At 40.0% G+C, this 16,716-nt stretch overlaps 1 protein-coding gene across 1 annotated transcript; it reads right to left on the bottom strand.

Annotated features, from left to right (window-relative positions):
• Positions 1 to 1,231: 1,231 nt before the first annotated feature.
• LOC311102544 (required for meiotic nuclear division protein 1 homolog) lies at positions 1,232 to 11,567 on the bottom strand. The gene is made up of 12 exons (XM_084143916.1): positions 11,400 to 11,567; positions 10,420 to 10,913; positions 10,018 to 10,123; positions 9,825 to 9,900; positions 9,690 to 9,729; positions 9,357 to 9,457; positions 9,030 to 9,136; positions 8,835 to 8,899; positions 8,609 to 8,685; positions 3,141 to 3,261; positions 2,490 to 2,606; positions 1,232 to 2,285 (listed from the first exon to the last, which is right to left on the bottom strand). The coding sequence occupies exons 2-12, from the start codon at positions 10,888 to 10,890 to the stop codon at positions 2,253 to 2,255; spliced, it is 1,314 nt and encodes a 437-aa protein (XP_084000042.1). The 5' UTR covers positions 10,891 to 10,913; positions 11,400 to 11,567; the 3' UTR covers positions 1,232 to 2,252.
• Between the last annotated feature and the right edge of the window lie 5,149 nt (positions 11,568 to 16,716).

The raw sequence follows: 16,716 nt of genomic DNA, 5'->3' as shown, positions 1-16,716 counted from the left end.
GAAATGCATTCCAGGTGACTACCTCATGAAGCTGGTAGAGAGAATGCCAAGAGTGTGCAAAGCTGTCATCAAGGCAAAAGGTGGCTATTTGAAGAATCTCAAATCTGAAATATATTTTGATTTGATGAACACTTTTTTGGTTACTACATGATTCCATATGTGTTATTTCATAGTTTTGATGTCTTTACTATTATTCTACAATGTAAAAAATTGTAAAAAATAAAGAAAAACCCTTGAATGAGTAGCTATGTCCAAACTTTTGACTGGTAGTGTACAGGTATGTAAATTTGCACATACCGGTAATAGAACATTTGCTCAGAGACTATAATTTTTATCACATTGCATTTGCACAAATTAGATCATTCCTATAAATATTGCCATCGATCTTCGTCATCTCATATAATTATATAGTTGAATTACTATATGCAAAGTTTGCAAACTATGCACTGCAATGGTTAGTTGACACAGACCAAAATACTGATAGAAAATGCTTATTTTATCACAAGTTGCATCTGAAAGACAAAACTATATTTGTGTATTAATTTTTTTGCCTGTGAACATATATCTAAAGCTATTTTGTTAACAAGTCACACATACTGGCTTTGTTTGTCTATAACTACAAATATATTTGGTAAGTTTAATTTCAGATTTAAAACTATAGCAGAACATAGCCTTATAGAATGCTTATGCAATGTGATGATGGCAGCTTGTTTTAACCCCTGTAGAGTTTCAGTGTGTGTGTGTGTGTGTGTGTGTGTGTGTGTGTGTGTGTGTGTGTGTGTGTGTGTGTGTGTGTGTGAGAGAACGTATTGGTGAGTGTGAATGAGAGCAGTGTATGTGTATTGTTTTTCTTTTGACTTCTTGTAACAATTATGTAAACCTGATAACCTTTGTAGAAATTATACATTCCTGTTTATCTTCCATAATGTAATATTAACTAATATCTAAAATGCAAAACATAAAAAGAGTTGCATGGACATTGTTATATTTCAAAGCTGTTCATGAAATAAATGCTAATCTTTTTATTACCACGGTGTTAAAAATTTGCACGACTGTTTTGTCATATAGATATGGGCTGGACCCCGAGCAGTCCTCCGAGCCAGATAAAGATGTTTACATACGGCTTGAAGGACCACTCCGAGCCTCTCAGGGCCTTTCTTACATACGAGTTATGGTTCTGTCACTATGGTTCTACCTATACTAAATAAAGCAAGACATGTACTTACAATATGCAATTAAGTTTACTCCACTTTATTTTATAAATCAAACACACAACACATTTCACACAGGAGATGACAGCTGTCACTACATTTAAGTGCTGTAGATCATCATGGATCACATTGTGAACCTGACTAACATTTGACATTGTAAGACCAGACAATTAGCATCTTCTAATTGACCTGAAGCTTAGGGCTCACTTGGATCATGAGATATTGGATTGGGGTGTTTGAATTATCACACAGTTTGACAGAATGAAGACATAAACAGAAATGTATGTCTCCAAATAAATAAATATGTACAGTGAATCAATACACAATTTTAAGTTTCAACACAAACATATAAAAGCTCCAAACAACATTTATATATCAATGAGTACATTTGGATACATATTTTGAGCAGCATGCTAACAGAAATCCAACAGTCACAAAGTGAGCTAGCGAGACATTTCCTCCCTCGATTGGCTATCATTTACATGTTGTGGCTCAGACACTGGTGATTGGCTTAAACACAAACGTTTCTAATCTTTTTTGCCTCACTCCACCCACCAAAATCATACCTTCTCCAGTGATATCTCAATTCGCTTCAAGTCTCTCTCCTTCCATTGAAAATGAATAACTTCTTGCAAAGCAACACCTCACAACGCCTTTCCCCCGTGTGACCTACTTGTTGTGTGTATGTACTGACATGTATGTGTAACTAATAGATGCACACACACTACATGTTCATGTTTTTCAAGTCTTTTTTTTTTGTTATGTGTCAGTCCCCAGTAAGACTAGCCATTGGCGATGGCTAATGGGGATTCTAATAAATCTAATTTCATCGCATTCCATCGCTGCTAGTGTTAACGAACGGTAAGTCTAACATAGTTGTGCGATTTTCTTATGTTCAGTAAGATACATTCTTTGGGGGTCAAAGCTTAGCCTTCTTTTCAATGTCTTGTTAATTATGATCATAATATACTTACAAAAATAGGTATCTTGTCAGTATTTTTCTTTCCTTAATCTGTATTTTATCGTCACTGATGAAGCTCTTCAGAAAATCACTCTGCCAAGTTCAAACAACACCTGAAGAAACAAAACCAAACGATTAGAGAGACGATAAAACTATCTAAATGATAAGCAAGGCTACATTTTGGTTCTAGTTGTTCATTATAACGCTAGAAACATTATCATCTTAAATCATAATAATAACCATCATCATCATCACCAGAACATAAGCCTTGTAGAGTTAGAGGAAGTGGTGTGTGTGTTGTTGTTAGGTTCTCTGACCTCGATAGTGATGAGGATGACTATCATCCACTCCAGCCTCAAGCTGTGCTTCTCACTCAAGTGGTTCCTCATTAGGTCTGTCAGCTCAGTGCAGTGCTGCAGTTTCTCATTCACTACCTGAAAAACAATATGACAACAGCAACTGTAGGCCCCACCGCTGCAAATGGATTTTCAATGCCACTATAATTGCTTGCATAATGACAAGCATTTTTACAGTTTGCTGCCTATGGCTTAAGTGGAATATATCCCAGAAGAAACAACGTATCAACGTTTTAGTTCAGCATCCTACACGTAATACCGCGTCTGCTTTAAAATCAAATATTATGAAAACAAATGTTATCAAATATGTTCCATAAAACTCATACTAAGGATAAAGAAGACACAACCCATACATAAAATGTTTGCACGCATGATTGTAAATCACTTTGGATAAAAGCATCTGTGTATGGGTGGTCCTCTGTAGCTCAGCTGGTAGAGCACGGCGCTTGTAACGCAAAGGTAGTGGGTTCAATCCCCGGGACCACCCATACACAAAAAATGTATGCACGCATGACTGTAAGTCGCTTTGGATAAAAGCGTCTGCTAAATGGCATATTATTATTATTATTTATTATAAATGGCATATATTATTATTATATTTTAGCCTCCTACCTTGACCCGGCGGTTGATGTTGAGGAACTGACAGGTCTTGTCATAGAGCATCTCCAGGTTCTCTCTGTCCCAGTAGAAGTCTGGCGTGATCAGTAGGTCAGAGCTCAGGTTGATGCAGTGTCTGGAACAACATTACAACGTTACAGATCTAACATAACAAAACAGCCGGTCAGAGCTCAGGTTGACACAGTGTCAGAGAACATTACAACATAAAATGTAATAAAATACAGTGCATTCGGAAAGTATTCAGACGCCTTGACTTTTTCCACATTTTGTTACGTTACAGCCTTATTCAAAAATGTATTAAATAGTTTTCCCCCCTCATCAATCTACACACAATACCCCATAATGACAAACAAAAACAGGTTTGTAGAAATGTTTGCAAATTCATAAAAAATGCAAAACTGAAATATTACATTTACATAAGTATTCAGACCCTTTACTTAGTACTTTGTTGAAGCAATTACAGCTTAGAGTCTTCTTGGGTATGACGCTACAAGCTTGGTACACCTGTATTTGGGGAGTTTCTCCCATTCTTCTCTGCAGATCCTCTCAAGCTCTGTCAGGTTCGGCTGGGGAGCGTCGCTGCACAGCTATTTTCAGGTCTCTCCAGAGATCGGGTTCAAGTCCGGGCTCTGGCAGGGCCACTCAAGGACATTCAGAGACTTGTCTTGGCTGTGTGCTTAGGGTAGTTGTCCTGTTGGAAGGTGAACATTCGCTCTGGAGCAGGTTTTCATCAAGGATCTCGCTGTACTTTGCTCCGTTAATCTTTCCCTCGATCCTGACTAGTCTCCCAGTCCCTGCCGCTGAGAAACATCCCCACAGCATGATGCTGCCACCACCATGCTTCACCGTAGGGATAATGCCAGGTTTCCTACAGACGTGACACTTGGCATTCAGGCCAATGAGTTCGATCTTGGTTTCATCAGACCAGAGAATCTTGTTTTTTATGGTCTGAGAGTCCTTTAGGTGCCTTTTGGCAAACTCCAAGAGGGTTGTCATGTGCCTTTTACTGAGGAGTGGCTTCCGTCTGGCCACTCTACCATAAAGGCCTGATTGGTGGAGTGCTGCAGAGATGGTTGTCCTTCTGGAAGTTTCTCCCATCTCCACAGAGGAAGTCTGGAGTTCTGTCAGAGTGACCATCGGGTTCTTGGTCACCTCCCTGACCACGACCCTTCTCCCCCGATTGCTCAGTTTGGCCGGGTGGCCAGCTCTAGGAAGAGTCTTGGTGGTACCAAACTGGAGGCCACTGTGTTCTTGGGGACCTTCAATGCTGCAGACATTTTTTGGTACCCTTCCCCAGATCTGTGTCTCGACACAATCCTGTCTCGGAGCTCTATGGACAATTCCTTCTACCTCATGTCTTGGTTTTTGCTCTGACATGCACTGTCAACTGTGGGACCTTATATAGACAGGTGTGTGCCTTTCCAAATCATATCCAATCAATTGAATTTACCACAGGTCGACTCCAATCAAGTTGTAGAAACATCTCAAGGATGATCAATGGAAACAGGTTGCACCTGAGCTCAATTGAGTCTCATAGCAAAGGGTCTGAATACTTACGTAAATAAGGTATTTCTGTTTTTTATTTGTAATAACATTTGCAAACATTTCTAAAAATCCTTGTGTGTAGATTAATTAGGATTTTTATTGATTTAATCCATTTTAGAATAAGGTAACAATTGATTAAGTAACGTAACAAAATGTGGAGAAAGGGAAGGGGTCTTACTTTCCAAATGCACTATACATAATATGTTCTGCAAATTATTTCAGTTCGCTCAAACTAATAATGGCGGCGGAGGAGATGGCTGCCGTTTTACAGGCTCCTAACCAATTGTGCTATTATGTGTGTTTTTTCGCGTTATTTGTAACTTATTTTGTACATAATGTTTCTGCCACCGTCTCTTATGACCGAAAAGAGCTTCTGGATATGAGGACAGCAATTACTCACCTCGTACTGGACAAAGATTTTTTCTTGAATGAATTGGACGCGAAGGATTTACTTCAGACACCCGACAAAGCCAAAATCCCCGTAATTCGCAGGAGAAAAAGACGGAGATATCGGGGACGTAGGTCGGGGTGCCTTGTAAGGATCCGACGGTAAGTGGGTAATCTGCCTCTTCCATCAATCCTATTAGCCAACATACAATCATTGGATAACAAAAGTGACTAGCTACGATCACAAATATCCTACCAACGGGACATTAAACACTGTAATATCTTATGTTTCACCGAGTCGTGGCTGAACGACGACATGGATAACATACAGCTAGCGGGCTATACGCTACATCGGCAAGATAGAACAACGGCCTCCGGTAAGACAAAGGGTGGCGGTCTGTGTATATTTGTAAACAACAGCTGGGGCACGAAATCTAATATTAAGGAAATCTCAAGGTTTTGCTCGCCTGAGGTAGAGTATCTCATGATAAGCTGTAGACCACACTATTTACCAAGAGTTTATCTATATTTTTCGTAGCTGTCTATTTACCATCACAAACCGATGCTGGCACTAAGACCACACTCAATGAGCTGTATAATGCCATAAGCAAACAGGAAAACGCTCATCCAGAGGCGGCACTCTTAGTGGCCGGAAACTTACATTTGTTTTACCTAATTTCTACCAGCATGTTAAATGTGCAACCAGAGAGAAAAAAACTCTAGACCACCTATACTCCACACACAGAGACGCGTACAGCTAGCGGGCTATACGCTATACGCTACATCGGCAAGATAGAACAACGGCCTCCGGTAAGACAAGGGGTGGCGGTCTGTGTATATTTGTAAACAACAGCTGGGGCACGAAATCTAATATTAAGGAAATCTCAAGGTTTTGTTCGCCTGAGGTAGAGTATCTCATGATAAGCTGTAGACCACACTATTTACCAAGAGTTTATCTATATTTTTCGTAGCTGTCTATTTACCATCACAAACCGATGCTGGCACTAAGACCACACTCAATGAGCTGTATAATGCCATAAGCAAACAGGAAAACGCTCATCCAGAGGCGGCACTCTTAGTGGCCGGAAACTTACATTTGTTTTACCTAATTTCTACCAGCATGTTAAATGTGCAACCAGAGAGAAAAAAACTATAGACCACCTATACTCCACACACAGAGACGCGTACAAAGCTCTCCCACGCCCTCCATTTGGAAAGTCTGATTCCTGCTTACAAGCAAAAACTAAAGCAGGAAGCACCAGTGACTCGATCAATAAAGAAGTGGTCAGATGACGCAGATTCTAAGCAACAGGACTATTTTGCTAGCACAGACTGGAATATGTTCCGGGATTCTTCTGATGGCATTGAGGAGTACACCACATCAGTCACTGGCTTCATCAATAAGTGCATTGATGACGTTGTCCCCACAGTGACCGTACGTACATACCCCAACCAGAAGCCATGGATTACAGACAACATCCGCACTGAGCTAAAGGGTAGAGCTGCCGCTTTTAAGGAGCGGGACTCTAACCCGGACGCTTATAAGAAATCCTGCTATGCCCTCCGACGAACCATTAAAACAGGCAAAGCGTCAATACATGACTAAGATTGAATCGTACTACACGGGCTCTGACGCTCGTCGGATGTGGCAGGGCTTGCAAACTATTACAGACTACAAAGGGAAGCACAGCCGCAAGCTTCCCAGTGACACGAGCCTACCAGACAAGCTAAATTACTTCTACGCTCGCGTCGAGGCAAGCAACACTGAAGCATGCATGAGAGCATCAGCTGTTCCGTAGCCAATGTGAGTAAGACCTTTAAACAGGTCAACATTCAGACGGATTACCAGGACGGGTACTTCGAGCATGCGCTGACCAACTGGCAAGTGTCTTCACTGACATTTTCAACCTGTCCCTGACCAAGTCTGAAATACCAACATGTTTCAAGCAGACTACCATAGTCCTTGTGCCCAAGAACACTAAGGTAACCTGCCTAAATAACTACCGTCATCACCGACAACGATGAGACAGCCTATAGGGAGGAGGTCAGAGACCTGGCCGTGTGGTGCCAGGACAACAACCTCTTCCTCAATGTGATCAAGACAAAGGAGATGATTGTGGACTACAGGAAAAGAAGGACAGAGCACACCCCCATTCTCATCGACGGGGCTGTAGTGGAGCAGGTTGAGAGCTTCAACTTCCTTGGTGTCCACATCACCAACAAACTAACATGGACCAAACACACCAAGACAGTCGTGAAGAGGGCATGTCAAAGCCTATTCCCCCTAAGGAGACTGAAAAGATTTGGCATGGGTCCTCAGATCCTCAAAAAGTTCTACAGCTGCACCATCGAGAGCATCCTGACTGGTTGCATCACTGCCTGCTATGGCAACTGCTCGGCCTCAGACCGCAAAGCACTACAGAGGGTAGTGCGTATGGCCCAGTACATCACTGGGGCCAAGCTTCCTGCCATCCAGGACCTATATACCAGGCGATGTCAGAGGAAGGCGCTAAAAATTATCAAAGACTCCAGCCACCAAAGTCATAGACTGTTCTCTCTGCTACCGCATGACAAGCGGTACCGGAGCGCCAAGTCTAGGTCCAAAAGACTTCTTAACAGCTTCTACCCCCAGGCCATAAGACTCCTGAACAGCTAATCAAATGGCTACCCGGACTATTTGCATTGTCCCCCCCCACCCCCTCTTTTACGCTGCTGCTACTCTCTGTTTATTATCTATCCATAGTCACTTTAACTCTACCTACATGTACATATTACCTCAATTACCTCGACTAACCGGTGCCCCCGCACATTGACTCTGTACCGGTACCCCCTGTATATAGCCTCACTACTGTTATTTTTACTGCTTTTATTTTTTTACTTATCTATTGTTTACTTAACACTTATTTTTCTTAAAACTGCATTATTGGTTAAGGGCTTGTAAGTATTCGGCGCATGTGACAAATACAATTTGATTTGATTTGAACTGTAATAAAACAAGAGTAGGGCTGACCCCAATTATTCGACTGGTCGATAGGCTGTTGGTCGACCAAGATTTTTATTAGTCGAGCAGTAGCAAATACATATATACAGTACCAGTCAAACGTTTGGACACAACTACTCATTCAATGGTTTTTCTTTATTTTTACTATTTTCTACATTGTAGAATTATAGTGGAGACATCAAAACTATGAAATAACACATATGGAATCATGTAGTAACCAAAAATTTGTTAAACAAATCAAAATATATTTTATATTCTTCAAAGTAGTTCTTGTCATCTTCATCTCTGGCTCCCGAGTCATTTGTGTCTTATTTCATCAAACAGTTAGCTTAAAGCATCAGACAAGCTCAATGCATATATATAGTTGATTTTATTAAAACACATGGGGTGTGTCTATATACTGAAAAATACACGCTTAAACATTTCAACCAATCTATTAGTCGAAAGAACAGATGACTATTGGTCGACCAAGATTTGTTTTAGTCAGGGACAGCCCTAAACAAGAGTAACAGCTTTAAATTAACTTTACCTCAGAGAAAAGAGTTCTCCGATCTTCTGCATAACCTCTGCTCTGGACAGCTTTATTTTCTTCCCAGATTTCAGCATCTGATTGGGAAGTGCAGATAATATAGTCAGTTGGGAGGAACCTCTGTCAAATGATTTTTACAGGGACAAACAATTTGTAATGATGATTATGTGATTATCTACTCATGAGTGTGGAGATCCAAACTGTACAGAGATTATTGGTATCCTACCTCTGGAATTGACTGAATCGACTCCACAAAGTGATCCAAAGCCACCTCCCATATGGCCAGTTTCACTGCAACAAAACCCAGACAGACGGGAGGGCAGTATACGGACTGTGAGGATAAATCACCATAGTACTGTATATACACCTGGACCTTTTAACAGTAATGCTATGTTTCATACATTAACAACGAACAGCTAACCTGACAAAGAAAGGGCATTTGAGAATGCAAATTTATCCAGCACGGCCTCGTCAGGATGTATTTCATTGTTCAGCAGGAAGTTACCGCGTTGTAGCTTTGAGTTTCCCCTGGGTAGAACAAAAGACACTGGTCACTAAAGACAATGATATACAACAAATTGTTCCCAATCCCAGGAGTAAAATAAAATTGTTATTATCATCCAAATGACAACTCAATAATGATAAATGTTAAAGATATATCATATTAAATCATTCTTTTTTTCAGCAATCTACAATATTGAAATTGCAATCATCGGTCTGTAACGACCAACCATATCAGGTGACGTACTCTCCTATAGTGTAGTTGATCTCTTCATTTTCCCAGTGGACCAGAGCTACCTCGTAAGGATGAATCTCATGCCGCTCCAAGATCCTCATCACTTTCTTCATCTGAAAAACAAAGCAGTTTAATAGCAAGAAATTGCATTATTGATCTGTAACTGACAATATCTGCAGCTCCCTCTACAAATTACCTGCTTAGACTACCTGGTTCAAGGGAACCGAACATTCCCCTAACAGTGATTTTTAAGTGAGTGTAACATTATATTTTTGTTATTATCAGAACTAGAACTACTACACTATTGTGACTTCGTATGTGCAATAGGATCAGAATCCTTCTTACAGTTTTCTCTTCAACATTCCAAAAGACCACTGATCCCTCCCTAGAAGGGAAAAAAGGCTTAATTAATATTCAAAACAAAACAATAAGCTGTGTAAGAGACATAACCAATAACATATAGAAAAAAAGAGGACATACCTGAAGAAGAACATTGTTGCATTGTCACTGGGTTTTTGGGCGTTGTCAGTGCATATTACGAGTGCATTTGAGGCATCTGAAATCAAAATATATTATAATCAAAATGTGTATTTTGTTACATTGCACAGCCGTGAAAAGAGTAAGCAATTAGCCTACAGTATCCATGACGTAAAGTAAAAAGGTGTTGGCCTACCTCTTGGTAAATCTACTTCGTAGAAGCCTTGGGCTATGAGGTCATGGCAGAGTGTTGGCAAATGGTACTGGTCCGCTGTTGCAAAGGCAATGCACTGCATCATATCCTATGGGGACAGATAGAACATTGATGCAAAAACATTGTTAATGACATATTAACCCCACATGATCAAGAATCACAATTGGGTCATATCAGATGTTAAGATAGGGCTTAAGTCTCTATGCTCTGATGTGTGTGTCTGTATTGTTCCTGTATGTACCACATCCAATTTCCTCTCTATTCATCAATAAAACCTATTCCATTCATTAATTCATTCATCTGTCCATTTAGCCCACCATTCATTCATTTGTTCATTTATTAAGCATCTCCCAGTCCTTTAATCTGATTGATCGACGGCTTCACCTTGTCCTCCTTTGGGGTCGGCTGATTGGTTCTGGATGGTTGTTTGGTCCTGGGGCCTTTAGGAAGTTTCTTCCCACTTCCAAGCACGGTCACTGGTTTCATCACTGATTTAATAGGAGCCGTTGAATAGAGCCTTCTCTGTATACTGACACCCCAATGTCTGGTGGAGGTGGGCTGACCAGCGACAGCTGATACTGACAGAACACCGGTGTTAAAATGTTGTGACGCATACAAAACATCTCGCTCCCCGTCTCGTCTGACAGTCCAGCCATGCTGTTGGACGTGTGTGTTTGAGTGACAGGTCAAATTATGAACAGAGTCTGAGGTGGTCCAGGGAGCTAGTCGAGTTCTAGGTGGACTCACATGCGGCTGGATAGGGTCCGACAGATTGACAGAAGTGAACCTATAGGCACATGTCCTACTCCCCAAAGGCTTCTGGATCCTCAGTCGGCACAACAGTGTCCTGAACATGTTATCTGCGTATATGGATTGGACTACACACAGGAATCCAAAGAGAAGAGAAAACATAAGCATACTGTATTAACTAGCTAAATCAATAAATTATAAAATGTTGAATAATCATGGAAACAACATATCTATGGGGTGTATTCTATTCAAGAGGATCCAATGTTAAATCCTTAACACATAGAAATGCATTTTGGCAATGGACTGTACATTAACGTTTTAGCTATATGCATTAATTTCTTGTATCAGGAAGATTGACCTTGGTTGCATGGCATTGAATGGCAATAGCTTGCAATAGCTAAGTAGCTAGCTAGATTACAATAAACGTTCCGGACATTATGGTCATTGGTCACTAGAATGTAGCCGTTCATGATGGTCACAATAAAGCACGAGAGGGATATATGCCACATCAAAGCGTCCATGAAGAAAGGCTCGTGCAATAGCACTTGCAAGGTAACTAGCTAGCTTCAAATCAATGAGAGATATAGCTAGCTAGCTTAAAGAAAATAACTCACCAAATCAGGCTTCTCAAACAAGAAGATGTTCCAATTCTTGTCATGTTAAAAATAACTACAGTATCTACATTGAGTCACATCTAACTCGGTGTGAAACGTGCATTTTGCATGTAGCCTTCTTGTGCATAAAGTTTCATTTGAACAGCTACTGCGTTTCCAGGTTGCAGTGACGCATATTTGGTCATAGTCAATCGGGGATCTTGAACAACAGCACGCCCTATGGTGAAATGAGACAATGTTTTCTGTTGCCTGGAGACTCCTGGAAACAGCACTGTATATACAGTGGGGAGAACAAGTATTTGATACACTGCCGATTCTGCAGGTTTTCCTACTTACAAAGCATGTAGAGGTCTGTAATTTTGATCTTAGGTACGCTTCAACTGTGAGAGACGGAATCTAAAACAAAAATCCAGAAAATCACATTGTATGATTTTTAAGTAATTAATTTACATTTTATTGCATGACATAAGTATTTGATACATCAGAAAAGCAGAACTTAATATTTGGTACAGAAACCTTTGTTTGCAATTACAGAGATCATACGTTTCCTGTAGGTCTTGACCAGGTTTGCACACACTGCAGCAGGGATTTTGGCCCACTCCTCCATACAGACCTTCTCCAGATCCTTCAGGTTTTGGGGCTGTCGCTGGGCAATACGGACTTTCAGCTCCCTCCAAAGATTTTCTATTGGGTTCAGGTCTGGAGACTGGCTAGGCCACTCCAGGACCTTGAGATGCTTCTTACGGAGCCACTCCTTAGTTGCACTGGCTGTGTGTTTCTGGTCGTTGTCATGCTGGAAGACCCAGCCACGACCCATCTTCAATGCTCTTACTGAGGGAAGGAGGTTGTTGGCCAAGATCTCGCGATACATGGCCCCATCCATCCTCCCCTCAATACGGTGCAGTCGTCCGGTCCCCTTTGCAGAAAAGCATCCCCAAAGAATGATGTTTCCACCTCCATGCTTCACGGTTGGGATGGTGTTCTTGGCGTTGTACTCATCCTTCTTTTTCCTCCAAACACGGCGAGTGGAGTTTAGACCAAAAAGCTATATTTTTGTCTCATCAGACCACATGACCTTCTCCCATTCCTCCTCTGGATCATCCAGATGGTCATTGGCAAACTTCAGATGGGCCTGGACATGCGCTGGCTTGAGCAGGGGGACCTTGCATGCCCCGCAGGATTTTAATCCATGATGGCGTGGTGTGTTACTAATGGTTTTCTTTGAGACTGTGGTCCCAGCTCTCTTCAGGTCATTGACCAGGTCCTGCCGTGTAGTTCTGGGCTGATCCCTCACCTTCCTCATGATCATTGATGCCCCACGAGGTGAGATCTTGCATGGAGCCCCAGACCGAGGGTGATTGACCGTCATCTTGAACTTCTTCCATTTTCTAATAATTGCGCCAACAGTTGTTACCTTCTCACCAAGCTGCTTGCCTATTGTCCTGTAGCCCATCCCAGCCTTGTGCAGGTCTACAATTTTATCCCTGATGTCCTTACACAGCTCTCTGGTCTTGGCCATTGTGGAGAGGTTGGAGTCTGTTTGATTGAGTGTGTGGACAGGTGTCTTTTATACAGGTAATGAGTTCAAACAGGTGCAGTTAATACATGCAATGAGTGGAGAACAGGAGGGCTTCTTAAATAAAAACTAACAGGTCTGTGAGAGCCGGAATTCTTACTGGTTGGTAGGTGATCAAATACTTATGTCATGCAATAAAATGCAAATTAATTACTTAAAAATCATACAATGTGATTTTCTGGATTTTTGTTTTAGATTCCGTCTCTCACAGTTGAAGTGTACCTATGATACAAATTACAGACCTCTACATGCTTTGTAAGTAGGAAAACCTGCAAAATTGGCAGTGTATCAAATACTTGTTCTCCCCCAGTATATAGCAAGCACTTGGTTGAAACCCCAACCAAGAACTCTCACCTATTCCATTCTATTCATAAGGCGACCTAACCCACAGAAAGATAATGGAAAGTATTGACACAGCAACAGAAGGCAGACAACTGGATAAGGTAAAATACCTGACCTTATTCTACATGTCATGTAAGCATGTCTTTTTTTAAAATTTTATTAACAACAAATCAATACAAAAAGTACATGGGGAACACAAGTAGATATTAAGAATATACAAAGGACATTTGGGCTTGGGGTACAATATGACATTACACAAGGAAGTTAAGGAACATTCACACATTTATAATTCTAACAGCTTTTTTGTTGGTAGAGTATTTAATTGTCTTAAAATATTGTTACATTTCTTTTTGCAAGGTAAGAAAATCTGGTGTTTTGTTTGTAAATTAACATTTGTGAATATGACATTTGGCCAAAAGAATAATGAAATTAATTACATAAAATTATTTAGACTTATTTCTATCGTAAGTAAAGAATCCAAGCAGTACATCTTTCCATAATAGTGTAAAATCTTCATAAATGTGTTAAATTATAAATCTACTGATGTCTTGCCACAGATTCCTTACATGAATACAATGCCAAAAAAGATGAAACACTGTTTCTGGGTGATCATTACAAAAGGTACAATTTGAATTTATGTTTGTTTTTTACTTCTTCATATAGTGGTTGACAGGATCATATTTATGAATAATCTTTAAAGAAACGTCCTTAATTTGTTTAATAATTAAGTATGTGACACGTTCCTGAATAATAAAGCAACACCTGAGGGAATGGCATCTAAAACAATTGCAAAATCTTTAGGTGTTACAGGGATCTTGTAAAGTGATAAGAATTCCTTATAATTAAGTAAAAGACCCTCTGCATTTACAAGTTGTCTCACCAATAGGATATTATTTCGGAACCAATATTTTAAAAACAAATAAGTACTTTTGTACAATATGACCCGATTATTCCATATATAATATCTGTGTGGAGAAAAACGATGCTTATAAATTAAGGACCATGACAAGAAAACCTGCCGATGAAAAGCAGAGAGTTTCACTGGAACTTTGTCAATATTATAATTACAAACCAACATGAAGTTAAGGCCTCCAACAGTAGAGAAGACACGATGAGGAATAAAGTTCCACAGAGAAGTGGGTCTTCTTAGGAATTGTTTTATCCAATTGATCTTAAAAAGTATTATTTAAGGTAGTAAAGTCCAGAGAATTCAGCCCACCATACTCATAAGTGTTCATTACAACCGTTTTCCTAATGTGTAATGGGTACGGTTTCTCCACAGAAAGTTGAAAAGCATCTCTTTGCTTATTTTACCATCAAGATGTAAAGATAGAGCAGTGCATGTTAGTCTGGAGATACCCTCTGCCTTGGTTATTAGGGCACTTCCAACCCTGCCGTTGTCCTAGGGTCAAAATGACCCGCCACTGTGTTGAACCAACTTTATTTAATTTTTATATTTTTTGGGGGATCATTTGTGAGAAGGAGGCAGTGATACTTTAAAGAAAGGTCATTTTGACCCTAGGACAACGGGAGGGTTAAAGATAAATCCCGCTGTAGCCATTGATTTAGCGTCTTTTTTTTATTTTATTTTTTAATAAGAGGGTTAAAATGTAGTAAGCCTCTAGACTTCTGATCCTTAGTAATGGTTATGCCTAAATATGTAAGCTCTTCTTTCACTGGAATACCATAATATGTAGGGTGTCACACAATCTTTGACAGCCATGAGTTCACATTTATTACTGTTAAGACATAGACCAGATGCTTTGGAAAAGGATTCTATCACATTGATCGATATGGGAATCTGACTAGCGTCTTTCAGAAAAAGTGTAGTATCGTCAGCCAGCTGGCTTATAATAATGTCTTTACCAGCTATGGAAATACATTGTACAGGACTATTATTTAAAGAATGTGTAAGAAGTTGGGTGATTAATAAAAACAGATACGGTGAGATAGGACAACCTTGCCTAATTCCTCTCTTTAACTCAAATCTAGGAGAGGTGCCATGTTTCAGTTTGATAGAGCTGTTACCATTCGTATAGAGTCTTAACAGCCTTACAGAAAAAATCCCCAAAGCCACATTTCTCAAGAGAGTGGAAGAGGAACTGATGCTCCACTGTGTCAAATGCTTTATAAAAATCAAAAAATAATATGAAGCTATCCTCGGTTATTAGGTCTGAGTAGTCAAGTACGTCTAATACTAGTCTGGTATTGTTAGCAATATGTCTGTCCCTCATGAAGCCAGACATCCAGGACTTCTTTAATTATTAAGTAGTAAGGATAATATCTTATAGTCATTATTAAGAAGACAAATTGGACGGCAGTTATCGATGAGCAGCACTTCTTTTTTAGGCTTAGGTATCAGTGTTATTAACCCCTGACTCATTGTAGGAGGGAGAACATTGTTTTTAATACTCTCTAAAAAGACTTCAGAAAATAACTTGTATAATTCTGCCGTAATTCCATCAATACCTGGGGATTTATTGTTCTTTAGATGTCTGATAGACTCGATAATCTCTTCAACTATGATGGGTTCATCACACTGTTTAGATTCTGTATCACTGATAGAGTGAACATTATTTAGTGAGTCAAAAAACATCTCTGTGGATTCCTGAGAGTATATAGAGCTATACCATTTCCTGTAAGAATTGCTACAGTAGTTAGCGATTCATTTTTTGGTCATCTGTAATAACACCATCAACGTTTAAATTATGGATAGTGTTATTTGTAGAGTGACATTTCTCAAGTCTAAAGAAATAGGATGAATTCTGTTCTCCTTCCTCAAGTCATGTTTTCCTAGATCTAATAAAGTCTCCTTCTGCTTTTAATCTGTTTATAATATCCAGTTTATTTAGTAACTCAGTCAGTTCCATCTTCTCCTCTCCCAAGAGGCTGACATGGAAGTATGTTTGTTCCACTCAGGGACAGTTAGAGATTTACAGGGGTGGGGGGCTGGTCCAAAATAGGGGAGGGTTGTCCAAGTTTTATTTTTTTGCTTTGGGGAGGGTTGTGTGTTTTTTTATTGGGCACAGGGGAGGTCAGTGTGTTTTTTCCCAGATTTACGTTCACCATTTTGCAGGTTTTACTATATAATGTCTTCCATATAGCCACATTTCCTCATCTGCTTGCATGCACCTCCCCTATCAAGGTGTTTTGGTACTTCCCTTATGCACTACGCTTTTCCGCCTGCTTACTATACCAAAGGTCAATATAGTCTACCAGTCAACTGTCTATCCTGCCCTCTATACATAGGGACAATAGTGGTAGGTGGATCGTTTGTCCAGATCTGTAATAGGTTAACTAGCAATCATACCATACATAAAATCATTCAAATCTGCACCCATTTTCAATATAAATCCACAAGATAGAGGAACAGCTGATAGGCAGCAGAGAGGCCAAGTG

This window comes from Coregonus lavaretus (assembly GCF_964263955.1).
Source record: "Coregonus lavaretus genome assembly, chromosome: 27".
NCBI lineage: Eukaryota > Metazoa > Chordata > Actinopteri > Salmoniformes > Salmonidae > Coregonus > Coregonus lavaretus.
Note: the sequence above shows the minus strand (reverse complement) of the source record. Positions and strands in the feature narration are given on the sequence as shown.